This window comes from Actinia tenebrosa, unplaced genomic scaffold (assembly GCF_029948245.1).
Source record: "Actinia tenebrosa isolate PJP-AT-01 unplaced genomic scaffold, QUT_ActTen_1.0 PGA_scaffold1__47_contigs__length_23844297, whole genome shotgun sequence".
Taxonomy (NCBI): Eukaryota; Metazoa; Cnidaria; class Anthozoa; order Actiniaria; family Actiniidae; genus Actinia; species Actinia tenebrosa.
Window position 1 is genome coordinate 10,542,572 of NW_028292578.1, and position 17,364 is coordinate 10,559,935.

At 37.1% G+C, this 17,364-nt stretch overlaps 4 protein-coding genes across 5 annotated transcripts in view; 2 read left to right on the top strand and 2 right to left on the bottom strand.

Moving 5' to 3' along the window:
• The first annotated feature begins 1,212 nt into the window (after positions 1 to 1,212).
• On the top strand, positions 1,213 to 2,615 carry LOC116295787 (COMM domain-containing protein 7). The gene is made up of 2 exons (XM_031703717.2): positions 1,213 to 1,554; positions 1,856 to 2,615. The coding sequence occupies exons 1-2, from the start codon at positions 1,257 to 1,259 to the stop codon at positions 2,158 to 2,160; spliced, it is 603 nt and encodes a 200-aa protein (XP_031559577.1). The 5' UTR covers positions 1,213 to 1,256; the 3' UTR covers positions 2,161 to 2,615.
• Positions 2,616 to 2,749: 134 nt separating this feature from the next.
• LOC116295786 (SUMO-activating enzyme subunit 1) lies at positions 2,750 to 9,387 on the bottom strand. The gene is made up of 9 exons (XM_031703716.2): positions 9,181 to 9,387; positions 7,902 to 8,073; positions 7,241 to 7,387; positions 6,729 to 6,838; positions 5,716 to 5,800; positions 5,133 to 5,238; positions 4,353 to 4,497; positions 3,868 to 3,937; positions 2,750 to 3,313 (listed from the first exon to the last, which is right to left on the bottom strand). The coding sequence occupies exons 1-9, from the start codon at positions 9,291 to 9,293 to the stop codon at positions 3,227 to 3,229; spliced, it is 1,035 nt and encodes a 344-aa protein (XP_031559576.1). The 5' UTR covers positions 9,294 to 9,387; the 3' UTR covers positions 2,750 to 3,226.
• Positions 9,388 to 9,462: 75 nt separating this feature from the next.
• The window catches only part of LOC116295777 (uncharacterized), a 32,855-nt gene continuing 24,953 nt past the window's right edge, over positions 9,463 to 17,364 (top strand). For both annotated transcript variants that reach the window (XM_089033187.1, XM_089033188.1), the window contains exons 1-3: positions 9,463 to 9,573; positions 10,596 to 10,687; positions 11,322 to 11,506. In XM_089033187.1, coding sequence (XP_088889313.1) covers positions 9,551 to 9,573; positions 10,596 to 10,687; positions 11,322 to 11,506 — 300 coding nt within the window. In that variant the 5' untranslated portion in view covers positions 9,463 to 9,550. The remainder of the gene's footprint in view (positions 9,574 to 10,595; positions 10,688 to 11,321; positions 11,507 to 17,364) is intronic.
• Positions 12,454 to 15,724, bottom strand: LOC148909837 (uncharacterized). The gene has a single exon (XM_089033401.1). It carries the CDS (start codon positions 15,649 to 15,651, stop codon positions 12,991 to 12,993), a length of 2,661 nt encoding a protein of 886 aa, XP_088889527.1. The 5' UTR covers positions 15,652 to 15,724; the 3' UTR covers positions 12,454 to 12,990.

Here is a 17,364-nt window from a genome sequence, read left to right on the forward strand (position 1 = left end):
CATGAATACAGTGAACACACATGATCACAGTGAACACACATGATTACAGTGAATACACATGAATACAGTGAATACACATGAATACAGTGAATACACATGAATACACATGAATACACATGATAACAGTGAATACACTTGATAACAGTGAATACACATGATTGCAGTGAATACACATGAATACACATGATAACAGTGAATACACATGATTGCAGTGAATACACATGAACACACATGATTACAGTGAATACACATGAATACAGTGAATACACATGAATACAGTGAATACACATGATTGCAGTGAACACACATGAATACAGTGAATACACATGATGACAGTGAATACACATGATCACAGTGAATACACATTAATACAGTGAATACACATTAATACAGTGAATACACATGAATACACGTGATTACAGTGAATACACATGATTACAGTGAATACACATGATCACAGTGAACACACATTAATACAGTGAACACACATGATTGCAGTGAATACACATGATTACAGTGAATACACATGATTACAGTGAATACACATGATGACAGTGAACACACATGATCACAGTGAACACACATGATTACAGTGAATACACATGATCACAGTGAATACACATGATCACAGTGAATACACATGATCACAGTGAATACACGTGAATACACATGAATACACATGAATACAGTGAACACACATGATCACAGTGAACACACATGATTACAGTGAATACACATGAATACAGTGAATACACATGAATACAGTGAATGCACATGAATACAGTGAATACACATGAATACACATGATCACAGTGAATACACATGATCACAGTGAATACACTTGATCACAGTGAATACACATGAATACAGTGAATACACATGAATACAGTGAATACACATGAATACACATGATCACAGTGAATACACGTGATTACAGTGAATACACATGATTACAGTGAATACACATGAATACAGTGAATACACATGAATACAGCGAATACACATGAATACAGTGAATACACATGATTGCAGTGAATACACATGAATACACATGAATACACATGAATACAGTGAATACACATGATTGCAGTGAATACACATGAATACACATGAATACACATGAATACAGTGAATACACATGAATACAGTGATATAAGTAACGTTATAAGTATATCCTATATCGTGTATGTATACAGTGTAGAACCATGTATAATAGTGCCATTACATGGGGTCTTACATGAAGTACCGGCCCAAAAATGTCTTCCTTCCATTTTTCTAAACAGCCTGTAGACGATCAAATCATTGCAGATGTAAAATCACTAGACAGATTTGAAGAAGAGGCATTTATCGAGCTCTTAGACATCGTATTCGCATTTCTTACCTCTCCAAAGGATGGTGATCGCTTCATAAATCGAGTGTCCGAGTTCGCTGGAGGACATGGAGTTGGTGCTGGAGCTTTGAAACATGTCATGAAAAGTTTGCTTTCTTTCTTTAAAAGTGCTTTAAAAAGGAACCTAACGCCTGCACAGATTAAAGAAGATTTAGAAAATATGGGTAATGAACATTTTATCAATGCTTTGAAATAGGATACTGTGGCTAATACACAAATATACAGTCACGACATGTAAATATTGGTTCTAGACATCGAGAAGTATAATTTACGAGAGTGGCAAGGCGTATTATTTGCCTTATTTTTAAACTTTTATTCAATATTTTAATGATGTTTTAAACTCATTTTAAATAATGTTGCATGCAACGTAGGTCCACTCCCCCCATATGTATTTTTGTATTACTATATTGTCACCTGGTAATGTGAGCTCTGATTGGTTAAAACTGTGTTGATTACCTCTTATAGGGCTCTCAGCAGAAAAGACTTCCCTGGTTGAGGAAAAATGGAAGAAAAACCTCATTGCTCTTTCTCGATCAGTGGTAGGGCAGACATTTATGGTCAATCAGCTTGTAGACATGGAGTGGAAGTTTGGAGTAACATCAGGTAGTAATGACTTAAAGGTTGTTGGTCAAACCTTTCTTCAGTTGAAGCTTGTGATAGATCGAGGCACTCACCACGAGGATTTGTTTATGGAAATGACTTTGCCTCAGTTTTATTCTTTTTTGCATGAAATGGAAAAAGCAAAGTCCACTCTTGAATATTTTAGCTAAAGGTAATTCCTTCAAAATTCCCCTGAGTCTGACATCAAACCTTGTGGCTTAACATTGATAGGAACTATACGAAATCCACCCATCTGTGGAATTGGCACAAAATTACATGTTACTGCTACCCCCAATTTTGTACAAGAATTCTTGAAATTTTTTTATTAGTAGTATTCAATTACAAATATAGTTAAAAGAATGAAAACGATACATGTATATATAATTTTATATAACAAAAAAAATTGTGAATCTGTAGGAAACAAAATTTAGTGGAGAGGTATATGGAAATTACCAAATGTTTATAAATAACAGAAACCAAACTAATAAAAAATAATAGTACTAGCAATAATTTATTGTAATGAATTTAAGGAAAGATTTCGGGTAGGAATTAGCTGACAGTTGAATTAGGCTCCAACTTTTGTAAGGAATTGTTTAAGAAAGAATATAGATCACAGGTAGCCCAATCCAAGACTTTTTAATTAAGATAGTTGGACTCCTCTCTTGAAACTTCCTAAATCTGCCTCTTGCTCCTTTTTAATGCCAAATCTGTTCTACCAATTCCTATTGTTTTTGAAAACAGACTCTATAAGTTTTATCTTAGACTAACCTCATTAATTAGATTGTCAAAGGAATATAAACATTAGAAGATTTTTTTACAGTACTACAGTCCCACTGGCAGTGCATCAAAGTTTTGTGTCGCTAACATGCCCATATTTGTCTGCTGTCATGCCCATATTGGTAAATTTCATTGATAGGGTAGATATGACATCAAGATATTGCATGATCACTTCTTTCCCAAGAAGACTCACAATCCTGTTAGAGATTCATTCAAGACAAGACCCTAAACTTAGGCTTTCGACCTCTTCAGCAGGCGAAAACAGTTTTACACATTTGTCTTGGCATTTGACTTTGAATTGGTATGTCTCCATGACCATGCTTCTATCAGCAATTATTTAATCGAACGGTGAACCTCATGCTTAAAGTAAAAGTGTGGGCATGGTAGCAACATCAATTTTTGATGTGCTGCCACAGTTGGGTTGGACCCATAGTAAGTCACCAGGTTACTAGGGTTGATTTACTTGAAGCACTCCACCATACCATGGCCTTCTAATCCGTCATAGAAAAAGAAGTTGTTCAATGGGCTATCCCTGCCAGATACAGCCTGTACATAATTTGAAAACAAGTCTCAAAAACATGGCAAAAATATATATTGCAATGGCAAAAATATTGTGCAAATATCTGTTTAAATGACAAAATACTGTAATTAAAATGAAAGCAGCCTAGGACCCTGCCCTCAATTAAAAGACAACCTACAGTATTTTACTTTCGTTACTCAATAGCACATGTGGAATCAAACATTTTGCCACCTTGACAAAATAGGATTTTGGTGGACACCAATGTTTTCATAAAATTGTTGGAAAACAAAATTGGCAAGGGCAAAGGCCCATGGAACAACAAACATGTTAGTCAGATATATATAATGTCATGGACACAACTTGATTGATGTCCACCATTCAAGGTCTTTCATTGTGACTACTATTGATCATGAGAAGCACTGTAAAATAGTAGTGCCCACTACCTGTACTTACCATGAAGCAGATTTATCAAGCAAACACATTTTTCCGTACAACTTGCTATGCTGAATTGTATTCAGCTGCATATGATGATGCCATAAAGTCATTACCTAATTATTATTTGTAGAAGAATAAAATTTACCTTTACAACTTCCTGTCCAACGACTCCACCAACAATAGCACAAACTGGACTCAAAGATGCTGTGCAATGTCTGCAATTGAAACTATTTACAATTATTGCATCCATTCTCATCCATACATTTGTTCACTCATTATTGAATAATCTATTTTCATTTTCTCAATAATTGTTTTCTATATTGTGTATAGTAAATCCAAAGGGTACATATCATTGTCTTCCTCTAACTGAACTTCCAACATTTTATTTTATTATCACATTGTTTTACATTTTTTGTTCTTTAAGTAAGGTAGGTTTTTTATTGGGGTCAAGAGTAAAAATTGAACTTTTGTGGAGCTACACAGCTTACAGACAAGACAAAAACAAGTGTCTGAGGTTATTAGGAACTGAAATTTAGACCTCTCGTTTTGCTGGCTGTGCACTCAAAATAAGGTATACTGCTCTTTTTCTATTTACAAGACTGCCAGCTTCCTAACTCAAGTTTTACCCACCTTGAAAAATGTTCATCTATCAATGTTTTGTCGAGCTTGAGTTCTTCCATCACTACATCTCTTAATCTTTGTAGTTCCTTGGTATCTTGATCTAATGACTGAACTTTGGGTTCTCTTCCATGTATTTTCATAAATCTGAACAACACTACACAGAGAAAACATTGTATTCATTGAATGCATCATAAGGGGTTACCTTATTGACGATTTCAAGCTGACTGGATGATTCTTATTTTGCTATCTACATGTACAGCTACTGGGGGGAGGGGGGTTCTGCAAAGGGGGATACCCATCACTGCAATACATCAAATAAATGAATAAATAAATAGATAAATAAATAAAGTAAATAAATAAATAAAGGGGAACATATAAAACTATTGGAATTTGTGAAAGGGAAATGGTGGTATTTGCATAAGGAAAAGTAAAAATTGAATGAAAAAATGACAATCACAGGTTAACTGCTTGTTTTATGCCCACTAAGCTAAAACCTGTCAATTGACACTCAGCTAATCATTGCTGATTATTGACCAATAGTTGCCTTCACAGTTCCCTGCACCATCTTTAAAAGTGAACCTAATTGTACATTGAAGCGCAGACAGTGACCTTGAGATGATAGAGACATGAATAATTGTACAAGGTGTTATTAAAAAACTTGTGTCTATCATTGCAAGGTCACTACCATTCTTGCTTCCATGAGCAGGTACTATTAACTTTTAAGATGGGAACTGTGAGGGGAAAGCTATTGTTCCTTTGTCTGTCTGTCAGAAGAAATTGAAAACTCACCTTGCAATATAAAATATACTGATGATATTCTCTTCAGGGTTTTTGGTGGTGTTGATTCATCAAGCTTACAACAAAGAGCATCTTTAAATCTATAGAATTCTGCAAACTAAAATGGAATATGATCATAATGAAAGTTTATAATATAATTTAGATGTAATGTCAGCTCTGACCCATCAAAAAAACCCTGTTTGATAAATACACACATCATTTTTTCCACTCATGATCAGATTTCAAACGTTCAAAAATTAAACATATTTTTCCTCCATTTGTGTGCTCCATATTTTATAAATGAAGACTGTATATAAAGCTGTTTTCCATGTTTGCATAATCTGATCAAAACACTTGGGATGTGGAAACATGCCCACACGTACTTGACAATCTGGAAACCACTCCACTTGGCATTGTCATTTCCTACTCTTCTCTTGTTTATATTTACACTACTTATAATAATACCAGGCATTCAAGTTCTCAATACTTCTGGTCAATCCATATATCACCATTTCATCCACATTATTTAAACATCTTGAGGGGATTTTGTTGGCACTATGACATTTTTGCTGGTGTTATACATGTTTCTACATACCTTTTCAACTAACACAGTTTCAGTATCTTCTTTGTTTGGTTTCTTCCTTTTAGGCTCACTAGCTTTGATGGTTTTCTTTTGTTCCCTGAAAAATACATGAACTTTAACAGTAAAGTGAGGAATATACTGGAATAAAAAGTAACAAAAACAAAATACACAATAAGCCTCCTCTAATCTAAAAAATCTAAAAAAAAAATCTAAAGAGCTTTTTGCTGTTGTATCACAGCGTGGGACAATCACAACAGAGGTAGTGAAAGCCTAAAGATCGAATTAGAATTTAGGAGTTGATTTTTGAGGAGGGAGGAAAACCGGAGAACCCGGAGAAAAACCCTCGAAGCACAGGAGAGAACCAACAAACAACTCTACTCACATACGACATCGAGATCAGCAGGACTCGAACTCGGGCCGCATTGGTGAGAGGCGGCGCATTATCATATACTGTATTAGGAATCATGTAAATCCAGAAATCATGTATTTCTATGCAAAATGCCTTCTTCTAAACATAGAGGCCTGCACCATCATGTGGCAGCCGTAATAGGTGGCAGGAACAATTAAATTTGGTTTAATCTGGTTTACATGAGAAAGAATTCAGTTTTCCATGGGGGAAAATACTGTTGTTGTGCTTCCTGACATGAATGCCATCACATGATTGTGCAAAGCCTCTTGATTGGCACTAAAAATATGACGAGTGGGATCCAAACCAGGGGTGTAGTGAGGTCTTGATTATAGGGGGTGGGCAATATACCATTTTCCAAGCCAAGTCCACAGGAATCCCACATGAATGAAACTTTGGTGCCAAGAGCAAACTTTTATTTGGAAGGGGTGGCACTTTCCCCCCATTCCCCCCCCCCCCCCCCATTCTAGGCTAGTGATCCAAACACAAGCAGTTATTTGGGTCAAAGTACCTGGAATGAAAAATCTTAGTGCATATAACAAAATCCTTGCATTGCTTGTACGTACTCTTACAACTTTATTATGACATTGAAAAAATGTAATGTAGTCACCATACTCACTCAACATATCTGTGACACCCTAAATCAGCAAACATGTAACCATAAAAGCCAAAAACATCAGCTGCATAAAACTTGACCTTATTGACATGGCATATCTCATTTATCTTTGACTGTAGAACAAAATCATTGATAAAATATGTCAAATAATATCTTTTCTGGTCTTGTGTGGGATTTTTTACTAGTCTGTATTGTAAAAAACATTGCACAACAACAAATAAGGTCTATTATCCTATAATTATCCATAAAATACCTATATTTCTCCTTTTCGAAAAACTGATATTTTCACATGTGAAAATAACGTCTTTAGAATCTGTAATGCAAAAACATTGCACTACGAGAATAAGTTCAATCACCAAGCAACTGAGAAGCAAAAATGGTTGTGTCATCATTTCTTCCTTTTTACATGCAATTTTGCATTGTCTGTCAACAATTTTATAGCAATGCCTTATTTTTTTAAGTTTACTTTTAAATAATGACTTATATAGTATATTTCTTTTTAAGAAAAGACTTACAAGAGTTTCTAAAGAACATCCTGTTGTTATGACAACGTCAAAGTCCTTAAAGAAGGTATCTGGTTTGCTTGTGATGTCATCACAATCTGCAGTAACTTGGACCATAGGATTAAGATCCTTTGCTCTTTGTAAAGAAGCCTCTGCTCTCTAAGAGAATGGGAATTCATTAAGTAAAGACTATACAACAGCTATTTTAAAAATAACAAGGGGGACAGGATTTCGCTGTCTAGCCCACAGACTACTTGATCTTGGAATGCACCTTTTTTTTAAAACACAGACTGTCTAGCGGTATTAAATGCAAATTTTGGTAATGTCACAATAATTTCTGGGCCGATTATCAAGGTACAGGTAAGTCACAAATCCAATAGGAATTTAGTGCTAGGTTTTGTGGAGGGGAATAAAGAACATGGAGAAACCCCTTGAATCAAGTAAGAAACCCAACCAACTCTACTCACCTGTGTCCCTCAAACTAACAAATTAAGGGGCAGATTTAGGGGGAGGGGGAAGGGCCACAGCTTTCTTTTTAAGAATGTCTTTTGCATAGTCGTCTTGAGATTCATTTTCTAAAATCCAATTTTTAATGCCCTCCCCCCCCCCCCCCCCCCCCCCCCCCCCTAATTAACAGATTTCTGGTTCTGTCTTTGAAAAAATCAAAACTTACATTTTTTCCAAGATCCTCTTTTGGTATAAGAAACTGACTGAGAAAGTCTTCTTCTGTCACAGGATGATGGTCAAGCATGGTCAGAGACTTGATGCCTGATAACACAAGGTTTTTACAAATCTCTGCACCAACACCATTCAATCCAATAACAAGAATACATGATGCTCTCAGTCTGAATAGCAATAATGCAATTAAAAATGAGAAAGTTTACATTTTACATCATATATTGTATTTGATTGGCAGAAAACGACCAGCTAGTCCATGATATCCTATGTTACACATATTATCGGTAAGTTTTTCTGCAGATATTACAATTATCATGTCAACAGGGTCTTGAAGGGTATTCGCAGGAGCCGGAAAATGGATAAAATATAGTGCAGGATCCAGGAAACTAGGAAACATTCTTACATCATTTGGGATATTGGCATTGGCCATGACTCGTGAAATGCTGAATTCAATGCCAGGGATGTGGGATTTTGCTTTCTGATTTCAGGAAAAACATGAAAAGTAATTGGGGATCCAGACCCCCCATCCAGACCCTGTGCCAAGTTTACTCAAGGACACAATGGAGATTGAAGTACGGCTTGCTTTTGTTTAGGAATTAGGCTAAATCTTTATTCTTAAATGATAGTGTACAATGTATGATGAAGCAATTAGTATTGGATGATGCTATAAAATATCTTCTCTATGAGGGTCTGTTTGTCTTTTAAGTCAAAATGGGGGAGGGGGATGGTGGTTTTCAGGGAGTAAACATGGTGCATTGTGGTCTAACTTCAGTATAAACATGTTTTCTTAATCATGCCTTATATTCTTTGATTTCACAATACTTTATTGCAACCTCTTGGGGGACTGCTGCTGCCAATTAGCAAAAGATTTTTTATTGGCATCAAAATGGCCGCCATGTTTTTGTCTTTTGACCCATCAATTGTTAAATTTTAATTTTTTGCTCTAATTTTTGCGGGGGTAAGGCCCTCCCCTGCCCCTCTCCCTCAGTATATGTAGGTCTTGTTGTGTACTACCCAAAATGCATGACTTTCACCCCTCTCCTCTCTGAGTGATAGAATACTTTTGGTTTGTCGAACTTCCTGAAACGCTGTCAATAAATGTTTGGAGATTTTTATGAGAAACCACCATCCCACAAACATTGTTTCCAAGGAAGAGGGAAATTCTATAAACCTTTCAATCAAAACAAGTCATTAACAGGTCAATAATCAATCAAATGCTAAAAGAAAAGGCTCAATGCCATAAGTTTTTTATCTGACAGTAAACTTATATTCACCTCTTTTGAGCATCAAGACCCCACAGTCGAATTTGTCGGTCATAAAGCTCGGCTTCTGCTTCCGTTATGGCCAAACCATTCTTTCCATCCTCTGCTCCTCTCTTCAGACTCATTTTCTAATAATAAAACTCAAATAATTACAGCAGATAAATAAAAGAATTTCTCGATTTTTTGTGGACCTTCGTTCAAAGTCTTTTCAAAAATGGCGGGAACAGTGCGCATGTGCGCAAGTGGGTATTTTGGGTTACCTATGCTATGGTAGGACCGAAGTAGACTGGTGCTATAGAATCCCAAAACATTAAAAATGGTGCACGTGGGTGAAAAAGAAAAGTTTTAAAGCTCGTTAAAAGAGGCAATCAAACTAGTCAAAATGAGGGTTGTTGCATTAATAAGGTATTGTTCCTAGTGTACACTATGCCGGTTGGCTCGCTTGATAATCGGTTTTAGACCTTGAGGATTTTGGTTCTTCTCACTTGGAAAAAAAATTCAATGGCAGGCAAGATTCGAACCCGGCACCCTTAGCACCAAACGATATTACAATGCCTATCCCTAACCCTAGCCACTCAGCCACGAAATGAATTCACTGGAATCATTTTCGATTTTTGTCATATTTAAAACGATGCTTCATTATTGTATGCAACAAAAAGTATTTATTTAAGACATATATTATCAATGCAATCTATTGTTATGATAATTCCTGTCTACCGATTGGTCCACGGCTGACTTAAATACCCCTTGCATGAATTATCTACCACTCCTTGCAAATAATCGGTCAAGAGCACAACTGTGTATGTTCTTCTAGCCTTCAACCAACATGACACTTTGCCTCGCATTTACATACGATCCAGTGTGTTTACCCCCCATATCCAATTATCATAACAATGTAGAAGACAGAAATAATACTTTTTGAATGAGACACATGCCATTCCCCAGAAAATAAGGTTCTTTGTTTGAGTTCTAATAATCTATATTAAATGGCACCAACGCAAATGGCACCAATGCCCGGGGGGGAGGGGGGTACTCCCATATATGAACTATACGGGGATGATCCGCTGAACAGGGTATGGTTTTTCGAGCTTCTTGTCATAAACAGGGTATGCAATTTCACTCAAGGTCCAAATTCTTCGTGAGTTTCTTGTCATATTCAGGAAACTGGTTACCATGGTCGTAAAAAAATGATACGTGAGATGACATGATAATTGAAACAGGAACTCAGGGCAATTAATTATATCTTTAGTCATAAACAGGGTCTACAAATACGATTTTTTTGTCATAAACAGGGTACCCCTTTCAGAATCCCAGCTGAACACCCCTACCCAAATTCTGGGGGAGTACCCCCCCCCCCCCCCCCAGGCACCAATGCTACCCCTGCCAAGAGGCCACAATGACATACTGTATAATACTTTTATTTACAGTGGAGGGAAGGACAGCTGCTATAACATGATGCAATGTGTCCAACTTGGACATGAGATTGTAGCCTTGGCAAATCTCAAGCCTTCTGAAAAAGGTGAGAATGGTTCAGCTTTGAATTTTGAGAATTCAACCCTACCTTACCATGATAACAACCACATTCTTTATTAAAAATGAAACAAATGGATAAATGGATGATGGAATTGGATGGAAAGGGAGATGGCCAGTTGGGGGGAGGGGGTGTGATAGTGATGTGCCAGACAGCAGGGCATGTAGTCAGATTGGGTATCCAATCAATACACAGCAATGCAAACCAGAATTAATGTAAGTACATTTAGTGAGACAGACATTGGAATGAACAGTTTAAATGGATGATGAGCCAGACAGGACAGGGACAACTAGTCCAGGTGGTGGTTGTTGGATTCTCATTGCTACAGATGATTAAATCATTGCCTCACCTAAGACAGATGGTTGGTCAGATTGACACTGATATTTAGATAGAAAAGAGCCTTTTGTTGAATGGATGAACACTTGGACAGTCACATGGGCAAAAGAATGGTCATTTAAATGGGTTGATGGGAAATGAATGGATAAGAATGTGTGAGTGACTAAATAAATGAATGAATAAATCCATGGGCAAATAAAGGACAATATTAAATGATAGATGAATGAATGAATACATTAATGACAATACGTAGTATATTAAAATTTGATATTGTATTTCTCTACAGATGAACTAGATAGTTACATGTATCAGACAGTCGGCCATCAAGCTATTGATCTATATGCTGAGGCTATGGATTTACCTTTGTACAGAAGAACTATACGAGGATCTTCAGTAGAACTTGGTAAAGATTATATTAAAAATGATAAAGATGAGGTGGAAGATCTGTATCAACTGCTGCTTTCTATCAAGGTGTGTATTCATCCTCCCCATCCTTCCATTCATCCATCCATCCACCCATTCATCCATCCATCCACCCATTCATCCATCCATCCACCCATTCACCCATCCACACATCCATCCATTCACCCATCCATCCATCCATAGATTCATCTTCACTCCTTTTTGTAACATTTTTTCAAAGTTGACCTTTTGCTAAAATAAGTTAAATTTTTGACTCCTTTTACTGCAGTTAACAAGATAATTAAGAGTTTTCATAAAAGTAGGAATTTCAGGTGTAAAGCTTTTTTTGTCTTGGAATATTAAGAAAAAGTAAGCAAAAATGTTACGAAAAGGAACATGCCTCTGGTTTCTGTTAGGAAAATGCCCTAAAATTCGAAAATATGCAGAAGCATGGGGATAGATCAAGGATATAGCAATGCACCATGGCCCTCTTGTTACCAGATAAGTTTTGAAAACAGTTTAAATTTGAAACTTTTGAATCAAGTGTAGGTATATGAAATTCATATCGCACTAGGGTTTCAGAAAATTTCAAAACATGCAAAAAGCGAGTGGAGTTACAAATACTGGTATAACTTTGTATTGCTTTCAGCTATTGCGTTTCTTTCGACGGAGCATTTACATTAAGAGTTGAACTAAGTATTGTGTGAACTTGAAGAAATTTTGAAAAGATGTTAAAAAGTTACAGCGATTTTTGGGATAAATTGTCTGTTTTGATAAGATCATAAAAATCAGGGTTTTTGGACGAATCTATCGCATCCGTGCAAACTGAAATTCTGGCTTCGATATATCAGGGCTAGTTAAAAACTATGGTGCTTTAGATTGCAGCATTATATGTTAATAACATATGACAGTATGACAAAAAGAGATTGTAACCGTTTGGAATTTTAATTTTTTTCCCTAGCACGTCAAAAATACCCAAAAGTTACAAAAAGGAACATTTACAGGGAGGTGGGAAGATATCAGTTTTTAAATGATTTAAATGCTTTTTGTTTTGGTTTCTATGGTGTTTCCTGATATGTTAATCTTTAATGAATGTAACAATTACAGGCATTTCACGACAACCCTTTTTCTGATTTTTTTACCGTTATAAGTAAGAGGTTACGAAAAGGAACACGGTGTAAAAACGCAGTAAAAACAACTACTACATTTCCTTGTTTGATGGCTTATAACGGACTTATTTGTGCAGAAAATCTGTAACAGAGCACTTATGTTTTAGCGTAAAATCATATTAAATGCACAAGCTATTAACAATATTAACAGTAACTGACAACAGACATAATATCCATTTGGCGTTCGCATGCAGGCATAACATTGCGCGACTGTGCCTCACCAATGCAATATGTAAACTGTACCTAACAACGTTTGATGCTTAAAACTTCGGTTTAACTTCAACTCTTCAACTCATGAATAAAATCAACAACAGTTGTAATAAAACGATATAATAACTCAGTTGCTTAAACCCTCTGTGTTAAATGTTTTTGTCATAAGTAACTTTAGAAGCGACCAGACACAACCTCCCTTTTGACAGCACTCCTAGCAATTTTTCTACGCTCTGTGCGGATCTTGTCGCAGAGCTGCTGAGGTGTAAACCCTACTATTGCTTCTCTTGCTTCCTCGTCCTTTTCTATTCTTTTTGAGACTGTTTGTCTGTCAACTCTGGCATTGCTTTCAATCAAGTCTCTAAACAACCTCCAATATATCTCCGTCTGATCATCTGTGAAGGTTGCTCCACCTTTCTTGCTTACACCAGAAGTATATAAGGAAACATTGTCGTCGTCGTTCAGTGTACGCTGTACTCTTTGCTGCGTCGTTTCTGTCTCAGTCGGAAGCTCTGCTGATGCCTTTTCGTTGCTTTTCTGTTCCCTGATTAAGGACCTGACCTTGTCAACTATTTTATCAGGTGCTATTTTCCCGAAGAGCGCATTGCCTTCAATTTTGGCCTTTACCTTTTCCACTGTTATGCATTTCTTCTGTATATCATTTGCAAAAATGGTAGCAATGGCAGAATTTTCTTTTTCAGTCCACTGGTGTCTCCTCGTTGTTACTGTCTCTTCTGAATTTCCTGCTACAGACTTCTCCTGGACTCCCTTCTCTTCAAAGTCGATCTTGGAAGCAGCCATGCTGATTTGAAGTTCTTGGCCTTGTTGTTTTGCTGGTGATATCATGTTTTGGCTGGTCTCTTTAGAAACTCCTTTTGTTCTTTCTGATCCATTACGTGGAGTGTACATGATCTTCCTAAGGGCCTCCGATGTTTTAGCAGCGTTTTTTGTCTTTTGACGAATTCGGTAGAACTTCTCTGCTGTCTTGGTGTGATGGCCCATCAGATCAGCCAGATCATCCTTTAAGTGTCCATGCTCTTCATGAACCACAGATACTGCTGCCTTTCGGAATGATGCTGCATTCACCCTATCAAGCTTTTTCCCACCAGCTTTATGCCAGCAGGAGTTCAGTTGGGCCGAAATCATAGATGACGACATTGGTTTTGCCATCCAACTGATGAATACTTTATCTTGTTTGCTGGTACCAGCCCCTGGTAGCTTGTTTTGCATGTACTTCACAAAAGCATTCAACCACTTAAGAACAGTAGGACTTAGTACCACTGCAGCTGGACCGTGAGAAATTAGATTCTTGTGTTTCATGACCGTGACAACCACTTGATCTCCATCTTGTTTAGCGTTTTCCAATTCCCCAAGGGTCATGTTGGAGAGCGGCCCTGCTCTACAGGCATTTTCAATGCATAAAAGCGTTGTGAGATGATCTCTAACAAGGCAATAATCACTCTGGGCTGGTGAAGGGGGCGCACTCTTTTCCATATATTGTCCCAGGGTGGAAACTGCCTTCCTGGCATGCTCTGATTTATTAAAGTTTTGCACGTCTTCAGGCTTGATTAGCTTCTCGAAGTCTTCTCTCAGCTTTTCCCATCTTCTTTCAGCTAATGGGGCTTTAAAGGAGCACATCCACTCTTGGACTTGTTCACGAACCTTGGAAGCCTGATCTTTTATTGCTTCTAGACCCCTCGGCCTCTCAACAATGATGAATCTCAGAAATCTTGAAAGGGAACCCAAATAAGCTTTGCAGGTCCCAGGCTTTTTAACTTTTTCCATCTTGGCTAACCATTTATCTCGGATGTCTTTCTTGTTCAATAGTGAAGAAACATTTCGGTTAATAGGATCAACACAGCTGATTATAGTAGAAACCTGAGATACATACTGCCTTGCTGTTCGTAGTTCCCTTCGACCGCCGTCTATTCCTTGCAACCAATTCTTGAAATCTTCAAGGGTTTGTTCTGTCTTTGAATTCCCACATGCAGCAGCACTAGCTTCTCTGTTATCATTTAATTCCAATTCCTCTTCATCTTCCCACTCATCCCCCTCACTTTCATCGCTTTCCTCTGTGGGTTCATACTCCTCGTCATCATAGCTATTACCACTACTAATAGAGTAAGCCTCTGAATCAAGCCTACCTATGGTAGCTGCAATTTTCCTCTTGGGGCGCTCTAAAGTAATCTTGGAAGTTTCAGAGCCAGAACACTTATCTTTCACTGTTCCTTTATCACTGGCATTTAGTTGTGTTTTTCCGCTTGTTTTATTCCATATGATTGGAATAGATTGTTCTCCTGGTAATGCATTTTGTCGAGTAGGAAGATACAGAGGTTCTTTGCCATGAACTCTGTTAAGTATCTGTTTAAAAACAACACTTCTTCGCTCATTTGTATTTGGTGAGGGGGGGATAATACCTGGGTCACTTCCAGCTTGATCATTTTGAATGTGTTCTTCATTTTCTTCGTTTTCATCCTCATCTTCTGAAGAAATCACCACTTCCTTTTGTCTTTTGTGTGTCTTTCTTGACGGTGTTGAAGAATGCGACTCACTGAAAGTGAAACTGGATTCCATTTCTTTTGTTTTAGCATCAACCTCCTTGCAGCCAAATCTCATGATAGCTTTGGCTTTTTCAGACTTGTTACGAATGAGCTTTGCTAATGCGTCTTCTTCATCACACAACAATGAGGATGTCGTTGTACTATTTTGGTCTTCATTATTATAATCATCTACTTGTGATTCAGCATCACTTTCCTTGCCTGACGATGACGATGCAGAAAAAATTGAAACTGGATCTAGATCTTCGTTGAGTTCTTCAAATACTCTCTGTAACATGGATCATGTCTAGAAAGCTTGTGCTTATCTCTCAGGTGGTTATGTATTCTTCGTACGACGAGATCACAATCAGGATAGGGGCACACCCTACGCTTAAATTCCCTTTTCTTGACTGTTGCATTCTCTTCTTCTTTGTTCTGGATTTTAGGTTTCAAGGACATAGTTATTTCTGCTTCTTTCTCGCTCATGCTATGCCGCAATTTTAAATGCCTATGCATATCAACTGCTGATAGCCTACACCCTTTGACTGGGCAGGGTGTTTTCTTTGCCCTTGCCCTTAGATTAAAAAGAGACATTGCTTCCAAAGCTTTTTCACGACTCCATTTGTGAGTTTTAGTTAGGTGGCGGGGAAGGTGTACCACTGACTTTTTGCATATTGGTACAGGGCAAGTATGCTTTTGTCGCTTTTTGGGGTTTTTCCATGGGGTAGAAGCATTGTCGGTCATCTGGTTTTTGTTAAAAGATTAATAAAAATCATTATATCGTACCTTAAATTTTCAAGTTAAAGCATCAAATAGCATATCCAGAAAAGCATTCATTTCAATCATTCATCAATAATTCATTCTTATTCTGTTGTCCATCCCCTCACATGTGTTACTGGATATTCTAGGGTGCTATGGGGGGCACCCATACAAATATCCAGAGCATTTCATCCGCATGGTGTTGGGGCAAGTATATATTGCACTTACCTTTATTGGAAAATATTCGTCAACCGGAGCTACATATATTCCACATCAAAATATCCTACTTACCTCATGCTGCAACTTGTTACAATGTGGGATGTTAATGACATTCGATAAAACTCAAGTATCATATTTACAAGCATGTAAAGTAGTAAGATAAAAGGGAAATAATGTTTTTAAAATACATTTTGTTCTGCATATCAAATATTTGCCCTTTAACATATCAAGAAATCACAAGACATGCGCACTTAATAGTTAAATTAACAATGGCTCTGCGTTGATGAAAAAAAAAGAAGATAAATTGGTGCCTTACTATGGCAACTTTAAAAAGTATAAAATCGTTTCGTTTTTCACAAACAAATGTAACTACAGTCGAAAAACTCATCAATTATTATGTCTACGGAAACAAATTCACACATACTATTGTAAAAATAAATACACATAATCATTCTAGCCTACCTATTTAAAATACAAAAAACACGTTCCTTTTTGTAACGTAGGAGTTCCTTTTTGTAACCTATCAAGGTTACAAAAAGGAACAAGGAGGTTACGAAAAGGAACAAGGAGGTTACGAAAAGGAACAAGGAGGTTACAAAGAGGAACATAGAGGTTACAAAAAGGAACATAGAGGTTACAAAAAGGAAATTTGTTCCTTTTTGTAACGGAAGAAGGTTACAAAAAGGAACACATGTTCCTTTTGGTAACATCTATTAGTTACAAAAAGGAACAAATTTCCTTTTTGTAACCTTGTTCCGTTACAAAAAGGAACATGAATCTACCCATCCATCCATCCATCCATCCATCCATCCATCCATCCATCCATCCATCCACCCATTCACCCATTCACCCATCCATCCATCCACCATCCATCCATCCATCCATCCATCCATCCATCCATCCATCCATCCATCCATCCATCCATCCATCCATCCATCCATCCATCCATCTTTCCATCCTTCCCAACATTCATTCTTTTATCCACACATTTATTTGTTCATCTAAGAACAAGGATTTATTTTTCATCTTATTT

Bases quoted from the DNA above. Each gene is read 5' to 3' on its own strand.
- LOC116295786 (XM_031703716.2), bottom strand. From the start codon at position 9,293: ATGAGTCTGAAGAGAGGAGCAGAGGATGGAAAGAATGGTTTGGCCATA. The intron at 6,839-7,240 runs GTAAGTCTTTTC...TTTGTTCTACAG, and splicing joins GATGTTCTTTAGAAACTCTT to TCAAAGATAAATGAGATATG. The intron at 5,801-6,728 runs GTGAGTATGGTG...TGTATTTTTCAG, and splicing joins GGGTGTCACAGATATGTTGA to GGAACAAAAGAAAACCATCA.
- LOC148909837 (XM_089033401.1), bottom strand. From the start codon at position 15,651: ATGTTACAGAGAGTATTTGAAGAACTCAACGAAGATCTAGATCCAGTT.
- LOC116295787 (XM_031703717.2), top strand. From the start codon at position 1,257: ATGTCTTCCTTCCATTTTTCTAAACAGCCTGTAGACGATCAAATCATT. The intron at 1,555-1,855 runs GTAATGAACATT...TACCTCTTATAG, and splicing joins AGAAGATTTAGAAAATATGG to GGCTCTCAGCAGAAAAGACT.